The sequence below is a fragment of the Gymnoscopelus microlampas genome (assembly GCF_963454915.1).
Source record: "Gymnoscopelus microlampas genome assembly, chromosome: 21".
Taxonomy (NCBI): Eukaryota; Metazoa; Chordata; class Actinopteri; order Myctophiformes; family Myctophidae; genus Gymnoscopelus; species Gymnoscopelus microlampas.
Window position 1 is genome coordinate 16,391,978 of NC_139958.1, and position 18,966 is coordinate 16,410,943.

Here is an 18,966-nt window from a genome sequence, read left to right on the forward strand (position 1 = left end):
GTTTCACCAGGAGCCTGGATGGCTTGGTTCCAGGCTTAAAATAATTAATATAAATATTTTCGGAAATCTCTATGGGAAAGATTAATGGGCTTTCTATCTGTGGAACCACAAAATGACGGCCAGGTCCATTGTGCTATCCATAATTTCCATATGCATCTGTGCATATGACTGGTACGGGGGGGTTCTCACTTCAATTACAAAATTGAAGTGAGAACACCAACATCAGAATAGCATATTGAAGAAGTATGGTATGTCTCATTTGATTTTGAGGTGAGATCAGACTTTAACAATCATCACAGGCCAATGAAGAAATTTTTAGTTTTTGAGGACATCCTACAGATAGCGGTCAGCTATATCTAACGGATAGCATTTGTAAAGTAGATACATTATGGCAAAGTATTGTGGCATATATTATTATGTTGGATCTTCAGAAGGCGTTTGACACCCATATCCTTTTGAGCACATTTAAGGCTTTGGTTTTAACAGTGCATCTTTACACAGTCGGTGAGATCTTATCTGGGGTGCAGAGAACAAGTGGTGAATGTGAAAGTCGCCATGTCTTCACCTAAACCAGGGGTTTTCAACTGGTGGTCCGTGGACCCCTGGGGGGTTGAGCTCCGCGGGTCGTACCTATAATTCTGTAAAATCATGAAGGTTAGAAAATAATCAAAAAAAACAAGAGCATGTGATTTTTTTTTTTTTTTTTTTTTTTTGCGTGTGAGAGCGGCTGACCCGCTCACCCGCAGCCCGCATAATTGCCTCTGAAATCCTGACTCGACCACCCGCGCCGCGGGGTGACCCGCGGGTTACGGGTCGGCCCGTTCATCACTAATGATAACTTTTAATTTTTAAAATGTTGACATTTTTTCACCTGTCATGTACATATGGGGAAAATAACAAAATGTGTGATGAATATGAAAAAGCTGCTCCTGTGGAAAGGTTATCATATATTTATTTACTTATATTGAGCCTATAAACAATTTAATATAGGTATGGTTTTGTCCACTCTTTCGATAATCATTGCTCAATTTTGGGGCTCATGGACTAGAATGGCGATGAGTCTATGACTGAATGTGTTCATGTAAAGTAATCACTTGGACTTGTTTTGAGTGATGAAACATATTCCTGTAAAGGCTTGTTTGTCATGTGCAGCTACATTTGTACTTTAAGTGATTAAACATAGTATTCCAGTAAAGGTCGGTTTGTCTTTTCCACCTGGTAATCATTGGCAATAATTAATTGAGCAAACAATACAAAAAAGCTTATCCAAAAAGCTACAGCACTCTTTCAAGTTCCAAGGTGTTTACTGACACAAAGACTTACAATACAGCTGGTAGCAGCATTAAACTGTAGGCAGTGAAATTATTGTACTTCAAACTTCCTCAACAGTGTGGATAACAATAAGATGAAAAGTAAAATAGACAGGTAAAGTCGTAGGGATAATAAAGGAACAATAGCCCTCAACAATCCTGTACACACATATTTATGCATACAGTAGTACTGTAATACAGTTTGTTCATAAATAGCTCATTGTGACGGCAGTGTTGGATGTAGCGTAAAGTAAAATGGTGCAGTGAAGATTCTAAAGTGCAGTATAATACTGAAAGAAATAGTATACATCAAAAGTAGCCTATCGGTCCAGCGGTGGGCAGACAGACAGGACACGTTCCAGCCTGGCAGAGATAGTTAAATGTAATTTAGCTTTCACATCCTTATATTTATTCTATTAATCTGTTGTGTAGGGTTATATGCCAACAGCAGGAACATCTATGTGAAATAGCAGTGATGATGAGTGTAAAATGACATTTTGCAACAACAAATTTAGGAAACATAAACTCTGAAGAACATCATGAACACATCCCGGACAGAGGATGCTATCACAAGCACACAAAATTCACTGATTTTGCAATTCCATTAAAGATATTGCAACTTTTATGCTTGCAATTATCCTATCTAATTTCTTCATTTTTTAAAAATTCTCCTTATATTTTCTTTGACTCTCTTCTTTATCTCACCCCCATCATATCCCCTCCCTTCCTCACCTACTATTATTCTCGTATTGACTGATACTTTGTTATATGATTTATTTTCTCACACACTATTGTCTCTGTTCATGCAGAGGTATAGCCTGGCATTGGCCAGACTGATAACGTGGATTCACTCTCACGTTCCTCCCTGGTATCAGTCTGGACTTCGGCCCATAGGGAGCGAGTATGAGAAATCAGAATGGGGGTTTTGATGCTTTTCAATGTTGTACGGATAGCAGTTGAAACACAGTCACTGATTGGCCCGATCATTTTCTGATTTAATCAAACTTCAACAATCAATTTCAATCAAATAATGGATTTTTTTCATTTCACCTTTATTTATTCAGGACGGTCAATTGAGAGCAAGCTCTCTCTTCCAATGACGCATTGATTACAGTAAAGATAGCATACCATTTTAACAAAACATTTCAGAATTTCAAAGAGTGCAAATACAAACAGATCTCAGAGTATTCCTCACAACAAGCTGTTTAAAGCGATCAAGTGAAATTAAGTTCTCCAGTTTTAACACTGACAAGTAAACAATTCCACATGTGAGGGGCATACTAAACCCAGCTCAGAATTAACAGTGGGAATGTTTAAAACCAAGCAATCTTGTGAACGGGTATGGTGATGGCAAACTCTAATAGGCTAAGCTGTTGGGCTAAGTAAGGCTTTGTAAAACAGTGCAGCTCTGTTCTCGTCTCATAGCAAAGTGGTTCTCAACCTTTTCAGGCCGCGACCCCCCAAAATACTGTAATTTGAACTGGGCCCCCCCCCCTCCCGCCCTGACAAGCACTTGGAATTGTAGGAGTTGAAGCATTACATTTTGTTTGACTCGGTTTCCACAGTGTGGGCTTGTAGATCGGCTATTTTCAAAATGTTTGCCTCTTATATTATTTGACAATTTGCCAACGTTTGACCAGTTTTTATAGTATAGTTTGTTGATTACTTTTGCTGCAGTAATGGCCTTTTTCTATTCTTTCTTTCTTTTTTTTATGGATTAAAAAGGTCATAAAAGTCCTTAAATTGTCTCTTCACTGTCATCTGGGGACCCCCCCACCCACCCCCACCACTGTCATAGCCAATGATGGCCAACCCACGTTTTAATAGCCCCCCCGCCCCCCCCCCCCCCCCCCCCAAAAAAAAAAAGGTCAGTGGGATTATAACATGCACTACTTGACTTTGTCCGCCAGAGGGGGACACAGTGATCACACATAGGAGCGTCGTGCCCGTCCGCGATTGGTCGACGGGGACCAAAACAGATGACGCAACCCGGTAGTGTCTTCATCTTTCACTTTGCTTTCATCAGACCGCAGCAGCGATGTCAACTCCGATGACATTTTACATGTAAACAATAAACATCCTTCACACATCTTGTGTTGCGGTGAACAACTATACACGCTAGTAGTAATTGACTCGTATTTTAAGCCGTTTTGGAATCTTACAACCCGACAATGAAGGGATTATTTCTCATATGTCTTCAGTTTGTTTGTGTTGTTCACGTCAAGAGTTGGAACGAAGGTGAGTTTGTTTCCGTGTTTGGGAACTTAACGACAGACGTGGAGGACGAAGTACTCAGATATTTTACTTAAGTAAAAGTAGCAATACCACAATATAAGAATACTCTGTTACAAGTAAAAGGCATGTGTTCAAAATGTTACTTGAGTATAAGTACAAAAGTATTGGCATCAAAATGTACTTAAAGTACTAAAATGTTTGAAAATAGCAGATGCGTCACGCATTGTGAGCATGTAGATCTGCTATTTTAAATGGCCGAAATATATATAGGGCTGATGTGGTTAATATATGTTTTTCAATAATAATCAAAATCTACTAAGTAGTTAGTAACTAACGTAATTGTAGTGGAGTAAGTATAATATTTGCCTCTGAGATGTAGTGGAGTAGAAGTAAAAGTACTGAACATTTGAAATACTCCAGTATTTGAAATACTCCAAAATACCTCAAAATTGTATTTAAGTACAGTACTTGAGTAAATGTACTTAGTTACTTTACACCACTGCATAGGTGTAAGTATAAGCTTACCTAATACAATGCCTTGAGCTCGTTGATTGGTTTAGCAACAATGTAAGAAAAAAAAAAATCTGTTTCCATTGTGGATTCGGGCTGACAATATGAACATAGCCTAAACAGTAGGGCTGCAACTCTATTGATTATTTTGTCAGTGATTATTCCACATTACATGTTGAATTCTACATTGCAATACATTATTCTACTATTCTAGTACATTTTCATTTAATACAATAATTGAAAAGCAGGTCTTCTAATTGTTTTTGTTGAATACATTTTATATTTGTTGAATACATTTTATGTAAACAAATTGAAGTTAAGACATTGTAATAGATTTTTAAATAATGGACTAAATCTATTAAGTCCGATTCATCATACAACAAATAGCGAAAATGGCTGATCTACAAGCTCGCAGTGAGCTTATTTTTGAAGACCCCCCCCCCCCCCCCAAATAAATAAATGAATAATAATTATCTATTATCTTACTAGAAAGGATTAGTGTTTTCATTGCAATTGTGTCTTATTTGTTTGTAGTATTGTCTTTTTGTGTTAATGGTACAACAAGATACCAGGGTTGTGCCTCTTTCGGAGCGGGTTTTTGTATGCTTTTGTCTTATTGCCCTGTATAATAATTAAATGATTAATGTTATTATCGATTATATTGATTAGTTCGATTAACCCTTTAAGATCCCCAGAAAAGCAACGATTTGAGTTACAAATGTTGGCTTTAAAAATCTATATATATTCATAGATTTGCACAAATTTTCACAAAAAAAAAGAAAGCAGATCTACAAGCTGTGCCGCGCTATGAGTTTGTAGGTCTGCTATTTTTGAATAGTCAAAGAAATCTTAAAATGACACAGATGCGTTCCCGGTCTTAATTAAGTGTGGCAGCCCTACTAAACAGCCAGTGACCGAGCACTAACTAACCAGCCTGTGTTGTTGTTCCCCAGGTCCAGGCAGTGTGTTGTTGCGTGACGTCAACGTGCTGACCCTCTATAAGGGTCGCTACACCTCAGCCCGCCGCTCCAGCCCCGTCCTCCAGCTCCAATGTGTTGGAGGCTCCGCAGGCTGTGGGGCCTTTGTCCCCGAAGTGGTCCAGTGTGTGCCCGAAGTGGTCCAGTGTGTGAATAAAGGCTGGGATGGAGTCGATGCACAGGTAGGGATGGATAGATGATCGCAGATATTCAACGCTCACAACGTTTCGTGAGCTTGTAGATCAGCTGTTGTGGGCAAAGAGATTTGGTGCAGAGGGAAATACTAGTGGACCTTGGGGACCCTGTTCAACTTAGTATGTAGTGTTTACGTGGTTAAAGTGATGTTGAACTTTGGAAGAACATTGGGTTTTATAGCTACCTCGCTATTAAATAATACCAGATACTGACAGTTATATCTATAGTATCATCACCGCCACCTGTTTGTTCTCCATTCATTCCTGTGCATTTTGTTTATTCTCCATTCACTCCATTCATATAGAGAAATGTGCCTCATTTAACACAAACAAATGTGAAGAAAGCAGATTCTGTCAATATGTTTATTTAATATAAAATGTAGTTTTGAGAATGTGAAATGGCTCTTTTCATGCTATATTACCATTTGAGTTTGAAAAAAGGCATGGCAAAAAGATTTCCTGACGTTTCTTTTCGTGCATGGCTGAAAAAAGAAAGGAAAGTAGTGGAGCAACTGGAACAGATAGGATTTCTCATAAATTACGTTAGTTAAAATGCTGTATGTATGAGACTATTTTTGTAAACATATATTCAATTAAATGAAGTTCTGTGTCACTTTTTTAACCCCCAATTATCCTACATTCACTGTCATTAAATATTGGTACAACATATGATTGATTCCTAATAATCAGTATTGGCCCTGAAAAACAAAACGTATTGAAGCAATGAGAATACCCAAAATGGTGTCCTTTCCTAACGGTCTCTCTTTCCCCCACACCCCTAGTGGGAGTGTAAGACAGACATGGACAATGCATACCGGTTTGGTCGTATTGAGGTGAGCTGTGAGGGCTACAGCCATCCAGATGATCCCTACATCCTGAAGGGCTCCTGTGGACTGGAGTACACATTGGAGCAGACGGAGGAGGGACGCAAGAGGACACAAGGCACCGGCAGCTCCTCCTTTGGGGGTAGGGATGATGACGATGGGTAGAGGGATTAATGGATAGATGTGCGGGAAGGAATGCACAGTATTAACGATGACATTTTATTTTGAATAAAGGATAAACATAAATATCGTGACTGAAAAAAAAGAAAAAGATTCAAGTCACCAGCACAGAAACATCCAAATAGAGATATTAAGATGGCAAAACATATGGTGATCAGCTGTGTCTTAAAAAGTATATAATCATAATCATCATCATCATCATCATTTTACATTTTTTAATTTTTTATTAACCATGGGCTTTATTATGTGCTCTTCTCTGTGAAGAGATCTGGTATAGACTGGACGGGAATACTATTGGACCTAGCATAGAGCCCTGGGGGACCCCGGTCAACTAAGTATACTCTACAAGCAGATTTAATTGGTTAAGGACAGTGGTGGAAAAAGTCCTCAAATGTTTTACTTAAGTAAAAGTATCAATACTGCAATGTAGAAGTACTCTGTTAAAAGTAAAAGTCCGGAATTCAAAATTAACTTGAGTAAAAGTACAAAAGTATTGGTATCAAAATGTACTTAAAAAGTACCAAAAGTAAAAGTACCAAAATGTTTGAAAATAGCCTAGGTAAAATAGGGCTGAAGTAGTCAATGTATGTTTCATAATATGATAATTTATATCTGCAAAGTAACTACTTTTTTTTTTACTATGTATTTTTGGCGAAACATATTTTCTACTGGGTATAACAAGAGAACGGGAGGTCACGATGACATTTTCTTTTCACGGAAGCACAGTGATTTCCTCCGTGATTATCAACCATCGGGGGATCGATCATACAGGAGATAAATATTCTGTGGTTCTTGAAAAAAATGTCAGAATGCTTAAAAATGCTGGCAGAAAGCTACCTGCCAGCATTAGAAAGCCCCTGGCAGTGAATGTGCACAGTACTCGAGTAAATGTACTTAGTTACTTTCCACCACTGGTTATGGAGATACTTCAGGTGGGTTGTCTGATGATGCCCCCTTTCTCACTCTTCTGCTCTATGTGTATATTTATTTCAGGTTTCGGGGACTTTGCTTCCAGTTTCTTCTCTGGCAACAAGCATCATCACCAGCACAGTCAACAACAGAGACAGCAAAGCACCTCCCCATCGGAAGGCAGTGACACTGGTAGTCTGCTGGGAGTGGCTGTGCTGCTGTTGATAGCCTATGGCGTCTACACACTCTTCCTCAGTGGAAACGGCACTCCCAGGGAACAGGAGCACGGAGGCCAGGGTTACCCTGGAGCTGAGAACCACACTGCAGGACCCCCACCTCCTGGATTCAAACCAGACTTCACTGGTAGGTCGCACAAAAAAAGATGAGATAAGATTCATAATTTCAATCAAGTTCATAATTGTATTGGTAAAATTTTTAAGTAAAGTAAAGTAAGTAAAATGTGTTGATCACTAAGGGGATTTGTCCCAAGGGGGTATTTAGCTAAAATTGTTATATCCATCCTAGGGCCTTCTCCAGGCTATCCTGGCGCCAACCCAGGCTATGCTGGTGCCAATCCAGGCTATGCTGGTGCCAATTCAGGCTACGCTGGCGCCAATCCAGGCTATGGCTTCCACAGTGACTACAGCAACAGACAACATTACCCAGGAGGCCGTGCTTCCGCAGGAACTGGAGGTGGCTTCTGGACAGGAATGGGGACAGGAGGAATGCTGGGATACCTGTTTGGAAGTCAGAGGTTAGTAGATGGATTGCAAGAAGAAAGGATTCTCTCAGAGAGAAAGTAGTTGCCTTCTCTCTCTCCGAATGTATGTAAATATGGAAGGATAATATATCATTTAGTGGTGAATTTTCTCATGCCGTTTAAATGGCAGCCCCTGGTGAACAGGACAGTCACTAGAGTTGATCCAATTTCCTTTGCTTGATGCCGTTGATGGTCAATTGCTTGCAGACAGGTGTGCTTCAGACCACTGTAAAACTCACCGCCATGTGTCGGGTGGAGAATAAAGCTGAATCTACCAAAAAAAAAACACCATCATTTAATTTTTTTTTTAAATCTTTAATCTTTAATTTTCTCACTGCAGATAGTCTGAATATTGGCGTTCTTGTTCCATTCATTCTGTATATTTTGAGCTGCTTTATTGTGCTTTTGTTTTGCAGGAGACAACCCTACGGCCACAACAACACCCACTATACTACCGACAGCAGACCTGGACCTGCTAGAGATCCCACCTTCAGCACTGGGACACGCACAGCATCAGGTAGAAAGCATGGGCCTCTTTACAGTAACCACTTTGAACCTAGCATCCCTATTTTGGGCATGTCGTTATAGAGCATCGAAGTCTGACATTACCTGGGTCACAATTATTTTCTTTTGGAAATCCCATAGGCAAATCTTAGATTGCGTTATATAAGAACTGTTATAAACAGCCCCATAAATAAACAGATCACTCCGGCGATTTTATTCATATGGATATGAAACATCAACTGACGGTGAAAAAGTGCTAATTTATCTAAAGTGTAAGAAAATATAACAAACACAGACAAATGTAACCTCGACATCATAAACGACACAGAGTCACATACCTGACAAAATGGCCGGGGTGATTTGTTTATTTTTGGAACACAGTTCTTATACTGTATGACGCCATCTAAGATTTGCCTATGGGAATTCCAATGCAAAAAAGAACTCCCAGGGGTAGTGGTAGTGACGTCAGGACTTCGGTACTCTTTAGGGAACTAATTTAGTGAAAATAGCAGATCTACATGATTGTGAGCTTGTAAATCAGCGATTTTAGCATGAAACTGTCATACAACAAAGAATAAAATAGTGCTTAAAGTGATTAAAACTCATACTGTGTAACTTTTTCAAAAGTTATTTTTGATATAATCTTTCACTGGTATATTTTAGTCGTGAGTGTCTGCCCCTGACACTCACGACACCAAAATGGCACAGGCACCGGAAATGAGAGGGAGACTGTGTAGGGAAGAAAAGACTAAAGGAAAGCTGAAATGTGAGACAGACAGTAGGAAAGATGAGATGGAGAGAGTGTAGGAGAGATGAGATAGAGACAGTGTAGGAGAGACAGACAGTATGAAAGATGAGATGGAGACAGTGTAGACAGACAGTATGAAAGATGAGATGGAGACAGTGTAGGAGAGACAGACAGTAGGAAAGATGAGATGGAGACAGTGTTGGAGTGAGATTGTGGGGAGACACAGCGACCATGAAGGGTCACATGTGGCTCCAGAGACGGTCCTCATCACCTGACACCTCTACACACAACACACTTTTGTTTCTAAAGACATTAAACTATTTACTGTTTGTGTTGTCAGGGTTTGGAGGAACCAAGAGAAGATAGACGCTGTGTGGAGCTTTTTCTACAGAGAGAACTTCCAAGAAACATGGCCAGCTATCCATCTGTCCTCACTAGGCATGTAACGGTACACCGTATTACGGTATTACCGCGGTATAAACAGCCACGGCATTGGTGAGATTTCCGAGCTCACGGTATTTCTTTATTTATTATTTTATGCGCATATGATGCACAACTCCACTGCGCAATGCACCAACATTTACATTAACAGTCTACATTAAGATCAGTGGTCAGTCACATAATCCAATTTCACAGTAACAGCCCTGTTTGGTTTTGATTTAAGCATCAGCTGCAGTAGGTTGAATAGGTGTTTCCTACCTGTTTGCTGAAAGAAACAGATCATATTGTATCCATTGACTGCAGTCTTGGTTTAGTCCAACCCCTCACCCCCTCAAAAAGGAAAAGGTAGTCTATAAAAGACGATCCATGATCCACACGAGGAATCAAGAAAAAGCATGGCAGATGCAAATATATTTTTAGATTAATCTTTTAAGCCATCTTCGCGGGCGGCATCGAACCGAACATGCACAGGTGATTAAAGCCAAGGTAAGATCAATATAAATCCTCCTTTGTAGCCTACTACGATCATCTCTCATTCAATCAATCATTCTCCGTAGTACGACCGTGTTGTTCAAAAGTGCTGATCTACAAGTTATCGCCACGTCACAACGATTTGTAGATCTGTTTTTTGCCGCATGGCAGTGACAAACATGCTTTAGATCTTCACACAAGGTCTCTACAATATATATATATATTTAAAACAATACTTTTGTGACTGAAATATAAATTAATTAAAATAAGTTTAAAATCATAATTTAATATTTTACTGTGATAGGCTAATTAAAAAAGAATGATACTTGTCTGTTTTTGTTTTTTGATGGGCCCTAAAATGTATTTTATATATTTTAATACCGTGAAATACTGTATACCGTGGTATTTTGTTTGATACCGTACCGTCAAATTTCATACCGTTGCATGCCTGGTCCTCACCAACTTCAACCATTGTATCACTGTTGCGATGGGCTAGCATTTGGATTACACAATCTCCTTTGGGTGGAAATAGGCTTCTGTTGTTCAGACAAAATACTTTGGGCAAAACACATGGGCATCCAATAACTCCTTGTGTGTTCCTGTGAAACTGAAAATAAATCGGTGTTTACTACGAATGTGAAAATGCATAACATCCATGTACAGATACTATATGATCAGCGGCAGCGATGCACAATAGTACATGATAAAACCTGTTCTCTGCTGTCTTCAAATTGTTTATTTTATCTCTTTTGCAGAGCGTTGCGATTTATTTTGTGTATTCTTATTGAAGTTACAATATATATTCATTTTTAACTGATAATGTTCATGCTTTACTGTGTTGTTTATGCTGTTTGACCTGCTTTGATGGATTTGATAAAGTTTTCATGAACATTTTTCTGGGTACATTTATTATTAAAAAGCCACTAATATTTCAAAGTGATATATATTACATTGACATACCATAATAAGCCCTATTTTATACTTCATCATATGATGGTAGTGTGTGAAAATAGCAGATCTACAAGCTCATGTGTTAAAATGCAACAGGTTGTGAGCTTGTAGATAAGCTTATAGACCTTATAGGCTACCCTCCCCAGGTTCCAAGGAGTCAAATGAGAACAACAACAATAATATTGTGCAAGATTTATTACACAGCGTGACAAGGGTGTCTGCAATACAACCAATTTGTTTAATAATCTGATCAATCACAAACTGGTCTATGACCAACTAATAAAGGAGCAAACAAACTGAGAAACTGAGAAACTGAGGGATGAACTGTGTTACGAATAGTAAAGCGGTGTGATATAGTGTGACGAAGATGTGATTCTGGGACATGTATGCATAAACTATCACCATAATCCAATATATGCAAGAAAAGTAGCAGCCACAAATCCATATTCTAGGTGTTGAATATGGATTTTAATATGGAAACCTAGATACTCGTAAGATGACACCATCTCTGTCATTGTGTTATGCTTTGCAGTGATTTGAGGCATAGTGGAACACTGGACACTGGTATTAGAAAAGGATATCAACTAATTTAATTTGATCATTTTGAATGATAATGAATGTATTTTCTAATGCATCCTCAGATGTTGGGAGCAGAGCATGTCTAAAATCTTGTTTTGACATAGATAGCCAAAACCCCCATCCCTTGTTTGTCTGAATCAAACACATTATAACAACTCATTGCTTCACTGTCAGGAACAAAATAAAGTACATTTGAATTTACCTGCAGATTGCTGATAAGCCATAAATCGACTGTACCATCTTAATGGAAAAGCACAAGTTGATTTTGTGTGTACATGAGTGAACATGTGACGTGAGAGAGTAAAATTGCCGGTAGCCCAGTTCCTTGGTCCATTTTCATGGCTATGTGTACTTAACATACTAGTTAGAAAAGATATGATGTTTAGCACTTGCAGCATTGTCACTTGCTTTTACCAGAAATGTGAAGGCTGAAGTGCAGAGTAAAGAGCTTTTATAAATGATTAACCTCAGGTATATGAAGCAAGCTGTAGCAGGCTATTTTGGGCGCTGTGGCTTGTCGCTCCATGTTTTTATATTTTCAACCACCTCTTTCATTTTGGAAAGAAACTCTTGTACAGGACGTTGTGGCCAGGTCTCACAGGAACAGTTTTCTGAGTTTGTTCGTCCCTGTGTAGAGAAGAGGTATTGCATTATTTCCAGAAAATGATAAACATTGGATCACTCTTTAAATACATTACTATTTGTACAAGCTACAAGGTATTTGAGGTCACCCAATTTCAGCTGCTGTCCTTTTTTACCCTGTCCTTAACAACAACCTCAACGTAACCATCTCTAGCCTAATATCTAACACACCGTATCTAAACTTAACCATCTTTGACAGTATACCTAAACGTAACGATTTCTAACTTCATACCTTAAATTAAAATATTACCCGTGTAGAATGAATTCAGCCCAGGTTAATTATTGTTCCAAACTGACTATACTATGACGTAACAAACATTAGTTTCAATTTTGGTGGACATTCTTCACTGGAGGTTTGCACAATGCACTGTTGTCCTCAGGAGCCACTCTGTATTCTTAATCATTTGGTAGTAAAATGTTTAAAAATACTCACTTCTTGTATTTTATATGTCAAGTAATCCTTTGCCATGTTTATGTGGAAACGTTGTCCCTCAGTGATGGTACAATCATACTTTATTGAGTCCAATTCAGACTCAAAACACCAGACTGCACAGCCTACATCATTAATGCTGGTGGAAACCTGTGAAAAAGATTAATAGATAGTTCTGCTGTTCAGTAGTTTGAATTGAAGATGAGGTTGAGTTTAAGTAAAATGTTTAGCCTGTGAACAGAAGAAAGAGATAAACAAATAACTTGCTGATACAATTATGCCAGAGTACTGCGTGCGTAGTACCTCTTTGTTTTAAGTTAATATTTCTTAATCTCCTGAACTTGGACTTTATATTGTGTGTGTGTGTGTGTGTGTGTGTGTGTGTGTGTGTGTGTCTTTCAGTTATCAAAATTCTCAATAGATTTATTATTTTAGTTTCCGTAGGCAATGCATGGCCTATTTTGATCAAACTTGAAAATATTTTGGATCCTTGCAGTGTTTTGTAACTCTTGTATGTATAGACCAAGGGGCAAGTCTTAGATATTTACGATGAGGCCGACAAAATGGCCAGAGTGGCGCTGTTTTACCCTGCGCCGACCTGCGGTGTCAGAAAGAATTTATTTTAACGCAAGTGAATGGGTTTTTTGACAAACTTTAGACTAGATTTTCTTACTGTAATAAAAATTGTCATAAATTCTATATGCTTCCAATTGCTAGTTTAAAGTCTCCTTTCAATCATCAGGATATGCGTTTTGCTAAATTATGGTCCTATTTATTATAAAATTGACGATAAAGTAGGCTATTCTCTAGGAGGGGCGGGATGATTTGATTGACAAGCTACACAACCAATAGCATTCATTTCCCGCCCCCCGCTCTTGATTGACAAGCTACCCAACCAATAATGGTCTGGTCTCATTCTGACACGTATTGAAAGATGGCGGACCTACAGTCTTGCAACAATCGGCTTCATTTTCGGTCTGTAGAAAGCAGCGGAGGGGGTTTGTCCATCTCATTTATACAGTCTATGGTATAGACCATATTCACATGGCGGCCATATTGGAATTTAACATTGAAAGTGCCGCTACCCAGGGTGGCTACTTTCATTGACTTCATAGAAACATGGCCGCCGTGTAAATATGGTCTATGGAAATAGATTTCTTTCAGTATCACAAACAGGCAATTAGTGTTTTTCTTTCGTTGCTAGAGGTTCTGCTGTAGTAAAAGCTTAATTACAGGTAATAAAATATACTCTTGAGTCTTACCGTCACATAGGGAGTGTAGAATACTGCATCCTGTTTGTGTGGAAGAAAGCAGATTATATTAGTGTCAGTCAAAAATAAATTAGTTTAAAATTCAGATGGTAAAAACTATTACAATTTCACTTACACATATGGGTGTCCCGATTAATTCAGGTTGGAAGTTTTGAAGTCTATCCACAGGCTTTGCTTGAAGGCAGCCTGAGAGGGTAAAAATCCAAAACGCAATCCTGAAAAGACGCTCCATTGGAAGGTGTGGGTTACTCCACGGCCTATAGAGGAAAACCAAGATGTAAATAAAATACGGCGTGGAACCTTCTTTGCAGCTCCCTTTATGAACTAATAAATACAATTAGATTGAAGTTTACTGCTCTGATTGCTACACAAAGCTCAAACAACAAAACCGATGGGTTGGTAGTAGTCAGGGTACAGCTCATTGACATCTCTATATACCCAGAGCTGTCATCTCAGCTCATCTGGGCACCAATCAGAACAACAGTTATGCCGAATTCTGCATGTCTGCCGGGAAATGCATTCCCACCCCCGAGGGGTGTGCATTTCCCAGCAAAGACATTCAGACTTTGGCATAATTGTTATTGACCTCACACACACACGCACACGCACACACCAATCCATCCATCCAATATAGCTACAAGTTTGGGGTTGATCCTCATTAGGAAATGTTTCTTTCATTTTCATTCTGACCACTGTGTTTTTAACACATTGGCAGAAAATATCTTTTCTGCTTGGGTTTTGTAACTTAATAACATCTGTGTTTCAGGCGTAGTCAGCTGTCCTTTGCAAATACATTTCCCAACAGTAGTTTTGTTTTCATACTCATTTTCACTCCTTGTATCTGGAATGGATCATTACATAATATCCATAAACATTTCCCATCAGTGCAGTATTGTTTAGAGAGAAGTTAATACATGTATTAATGTATGCTGTAATAATTAATGTTGTAATGTATTAATTGTTAACCAGTGGCTTAGGGATGAGCCTCCATAAAGGTCGGATCCTAGAATCACCCTTGAACCAACAACAGAACTGCAACAACAACCAATAAGGTGTTGGGTATTGTTACTTGCACATGAGCAAGACGCAACCATTTTCCCAGAGTGGAAAACTGTCACAAGTCTCACTTTGTTTTGAGTGGAGCAGAGATGTGCTGAGGAAGCTGCACAATGTGATCCAGGTTGTATTATGTAGAATATCACATTATACATATCAGTGGTGGACAGTAGAAAAGTATGTTTACTTGAGTACTGTACTTACAGTATGTGTACATATATTTCTTGAGTATCTGTAGGCTGCTTTACTTTTTGTTTTTCTTTTCTTCTTCTTTCTTTTCCCTTTTTGCAAGCTTAAGAGTTTCACTCCACTACATTTCAAAGACATATTGTACTTTTGAAACCACTACATTTCTAGGAAGGGGCCACTATAGTCAACCCAAACTTCCAAAAACACATTATCAATTTACCAAATTTACCAAATCTACCAATTTATCAGCCCTATTTCAAAAAGTGAAAATAGCTGATGTTCAAACTCACAACGCGTTGTGAGCTTTTAGATCGGCTATTTTCGCACAATGTTGTACGACAAAGTATAAATTGGGTCTTAAGTGATTAATGTAATATTACTTAATCTAATTTTAAGGTCAAATAATTTCATAGTTTTATAGTATTTAATTAATGGATTTTGGCAAGACTGATATGTAATTAGCCTCCAATTCTGACAGAAAAGATTAGTACCGCCAAGGCTGATTAGAAGGCAGGTGAACTGTAGAACCTACATTAGTTAAAATAACCTTCCAAAGCTGAGACAATTGTAACAGACCTCCAAGTCAGAAATATCTTGCAACCTTAGACAGCAAATGTCCAAGATAATTTAAATATCAGCTCAAAAGCTACTACAGCTAAGTACTAATGTTGCCACCCCCAGACTGACACAGACTACTGTACAACTGCATATTGTGCTAACGTGTACAACAGAAATGTTCTGTGAAGGGTGTAGACATCCTCCACAGGTCAATTGTGGGGGTTTGCAGCAACAAGAATTTTGTACTGTAGTATAATTCATTGATCAAGTGGAATTGGCATAATTACTAAATTGGGGAAACATTTTAAAAACGTAATATTATTACGTAATAATTAAAATAAATGTTGTGTGTTAATACTGCTTACACAGGACTTCTGTGCCTCGCTTTCAAGACACCCTGGCCATCGCTCCAAGCATCCTAGACTCTTCTCTCTCCTGGCTCCCAAGCTGTGGAATGACTTCTGACCTAACCCCTCAGCCAGGACTATGCATACTCACTCCCCATCTTCCACCACATCCTGAAAACTCACCTCTTCAGGCTCCACTTCACCCCCTAAGTAAGTCTTCTTCTAGGGTTAAACTGAATTTTAATAACACATACCTACTGTACATACAGAAATATGGTAAAATCTTGTTGGTGTAGCACAATAATGCATGTAACTTCTGAATGCTTTCATGTGATACCATGAAACTTTGTGTGACTATCAATTGATATATGCGGCAACATTATTTGCCAGACAAAATGGGGGTGCTGGCTGCTGGCAAGGCAGGACTGTGACAATAAGTCACTTACATTATACCGTATTAGTTACATACAAAGTTACACTACAGTACTTACATTTAGTATGCTCCTACGCATGCACACACACACCAGTGTTCATTTTGACAGCAAATTTTGATTTAGTCTTAGTCTTAGTCTTTTGAATAACACACCATTTAGTTTTAGTCCTACTTTAGTCTTCTGAAATTGTTTAGCCTTAGTCTAGTCCTAGTCGACTAAATATAAAAAACCTTAGTCTTTTAGTCTTTTAGTCTTAGTCAAAAACAATTACACTGCAACAAATTCTGCTTTAGTCTTAGTCTTAGTCCTTTGAATAACACACCATTTAGTTTTAGTCCTACTTTAGTCTTCTAGTCTTTTAGTCTTTTAGTCTTTTAGTCTCAGTCTTAGTCGACAAAATTAACACTGCTTTTAATTTAGTTATATAGTTCAGCTCAAGTCAAGATGATTGAAAGAGAGCCTTAATGGCCATAAGCAAAGATAAAACCAATTCAGCTGTTTAGAAAAACTTTGCTTTAATGAAGTCAAATGAGGAACAACAACTATTGTGGAAGATTTATTAAGCTGTGATGTCCTCTGAAATTTGGTTTTGACAGAGATAACTACAGTATAACCCATCCCTAGCCTTGTCTGTCTGTCTATCTGTCGGAACAAAACACATTATAACAACTCATTGCAGTTTCACTGCCAGGAACTCTGCCAAGTCAATACCATAAAGTCTAATAATAATACATTTCATTTATAACGCACTTTACATTTTTGCAAATCACAAAGTGCTACAGGATTTAAAAACAATGGCGTAAAAAACAAAGGCAAGACAGAAACAAAAAAACATTCTGCAACAAAGCCTGTTAGGCCTATTTGACCACAAATATTAATCATAGTTGTAAATGGTGCATTTATATAGCGTCTTTATCCAAGGCACTTTACAATGATTGTGCATTACACTCACACACCGATGGCGGAGGAAACAATGCAAGGCACCAACCTGCTCATCGGGAGCAATTAGGGGTTCAGTGTGTTGCTCAAGGACACTTAGACAGTAACTCTGGGGCAGCCCGGGATCGGTAAGGTTCCCAAGCTGCCACTCTACCTCCGGAGCCACTGCCGCCCCTGTGTACAGTAAGTACCACTACACAGGGGTAACTGTGTACAGTAAGTAGTACACTTAGATACACTTAGTAGTACACTTACATTTCATTTAAGGATGAGAGTCATTTGTAACTTGCTTTAATCAGAAATGTGAAGATTGAAGATAGATTTTCTTTATTTGTAAGTCTTTATTATCCTCAGGTGTATGAAACAAACTGTAGCAGGCTCTTTTGTGGGCTGTGGTTTGTGGCTCTGTGTTACAATATCTGTTGACTCTTTAGACCTGTAGCTCTGAGACTGTCTTACAATATCTGACTCTTTATGCTGGTAGCTCTGTACAATATCTGTTTTTTCTTTAGGCTTGTAGCTCTGTGTTACAATATCTGTTATTTCTTTAGGCTTGTAGCTCTGTACAATATCTGTTGTTTCTTTAGGCTTGTAGCTCTGTGTTACAATATCTGTTATTTCTTTAGGCTTGTAGCTCTGTGTTACAATATCTGTTGTCTCTTTAGGCGTGTAGCTCTGTGTTACAATATCTGTTATTTCTTTAGGTTTGTAGCTCTGTGTTACAATATCTGTTGTCTCTTTAGGCTTGTAGCTCTGTGTTACAATATCTGTTATTTCTTTAGGCTTGTAGCTCTGTGTTACAATATCTGTTATTTCCTTAGGCTTGTAGCTCTGTGTTACAATATCTGTTGTCTCTTTAGGCTTGTAGCTCTGTGTTACAATATCTGTTGTCTCTTTAGGCTTGTAGCTCTGTGTTACAATATCTGTTATTTCTTTTGGTTTGTATTCATCATGTCTCATGTCTTTTTTGTGAAACTGTATCGTTTCTCTAACTACCTCTTTCATTGTAGTAAGAAACTCTTGTACAGGACGCATTGGCCAACTCTCACAGCTACAGATTTCGGCAAGACTGTTTGTTGGCCCCTGTAGAGAAGAGGTATCGCATTATTTCTAGCAAATTATAAACTCTTAATCATGCTTTAAATACATTTCTTAAAATTACTTATTTTTAATGTGGCTCCTGAACCGGTACAGGTACACTATTTCTTCAAGCTCTGACTCCAGGAATGTGAGGTCACCCAGTCTCAGCTGCTAAAGGCTGTCCCAGATCTTTACCCTGTCCTTAGCCATCTCTAACGTAGTGCTGAAACACAACTATAATAACCTTTTACCAAACTTTAAACATCTCTAACCCAAAGCCTAAACTCAACCCATTTCAGATCTGTTGTAACCTATACGTTGTTATGCCTTTCATGCCGGGAACTATGTCTATGTCATTTTAGATGTTGCTACTGTATATACAGGTATATATTTATTTCTGATCCTCTGTAGCGGATAGACACAGAAT

The 18,966-nt window shown here is 38.4% G+C and overlaps 1 protein-coding gene across 4 annotated transcripts; it reads left to right on the forward strand.

Annotated features, from left to right (window-relative positions):
- Window positions 1-3,318: 3,318 nt before the first annotated feature.
- Window positions 3,319-10,957, forward strand: LOC311036984 (store-operated calcium entry-associated regulatory factor-like). Of its 4 annotated transcripts, none has more exons than XR_014599903.1 (8): window positions 3,319-3,548; window positions 5,009-5,214; window positions 6,009-6,192; window positions 7,224-7,502; window positions 7,665-7,893; window positions 8,316-8,416; window positions 9,492-9,802; window positions 10,334-10,957. XR_014599903.1 is itself a non-coding variant. In XM_084045999.1 (7 exons), exons 1-7 carry the CDS (start codon window positions 3,482-3,484, stop codon window positions 9,515-9,517), a joined length of 1,092 nt encoding a protein of 363 aa, XP_083902125.1. In that variant the 5' UTR covers window positions 3,319-3,481; the 3' UTR covers window positions 9,518-9,897. The 4 variants fall into 4 exon arrangements, 2 of the variants coding, with proteins under 2 accessions (XP_083902125.1, XP_083902126.1); XR_014599904.1 differs by lacking the exon at window positions 10,334-10,957 and having other exon boundaries at window positions 9,492-9,621; window positions 9,663-9,897; XM_084045999.1 differs by lacking the exon at window positions 10,334-10,957 and having other exon boundaries at window positions 9,492-9,897.
- The last annotated feature ends 8,009 nt before the right edge of the window (window positions 10,958-18,966 follow it).

Excerpts from the sequence above, each read along its gene's own strand:
- LOC311036984 (XM_084045999.1), top strand. The coding sequence starts at position 3,482 with ATGAAGGGATTATTTCTCATATGTCTTCAGTTTGTTTGTGTTGTTCAC. Across the intron at positions 3,549-5,008 it reads CGTCAAGAGTTGGAACGAAG|GTCCAGGCAGTGTGTTGTTG; the intron begins GTGAGTTTGTTT and ends GTTGTTCCCCAG. Across the intron at positions 5,215-6,008 it reads GGGATGGAGTCGATGCACAG|TGGGAGTGTAAGACAGACAT; the intron begins GTAGGGATGGAT and ends CCACACCCCTAG.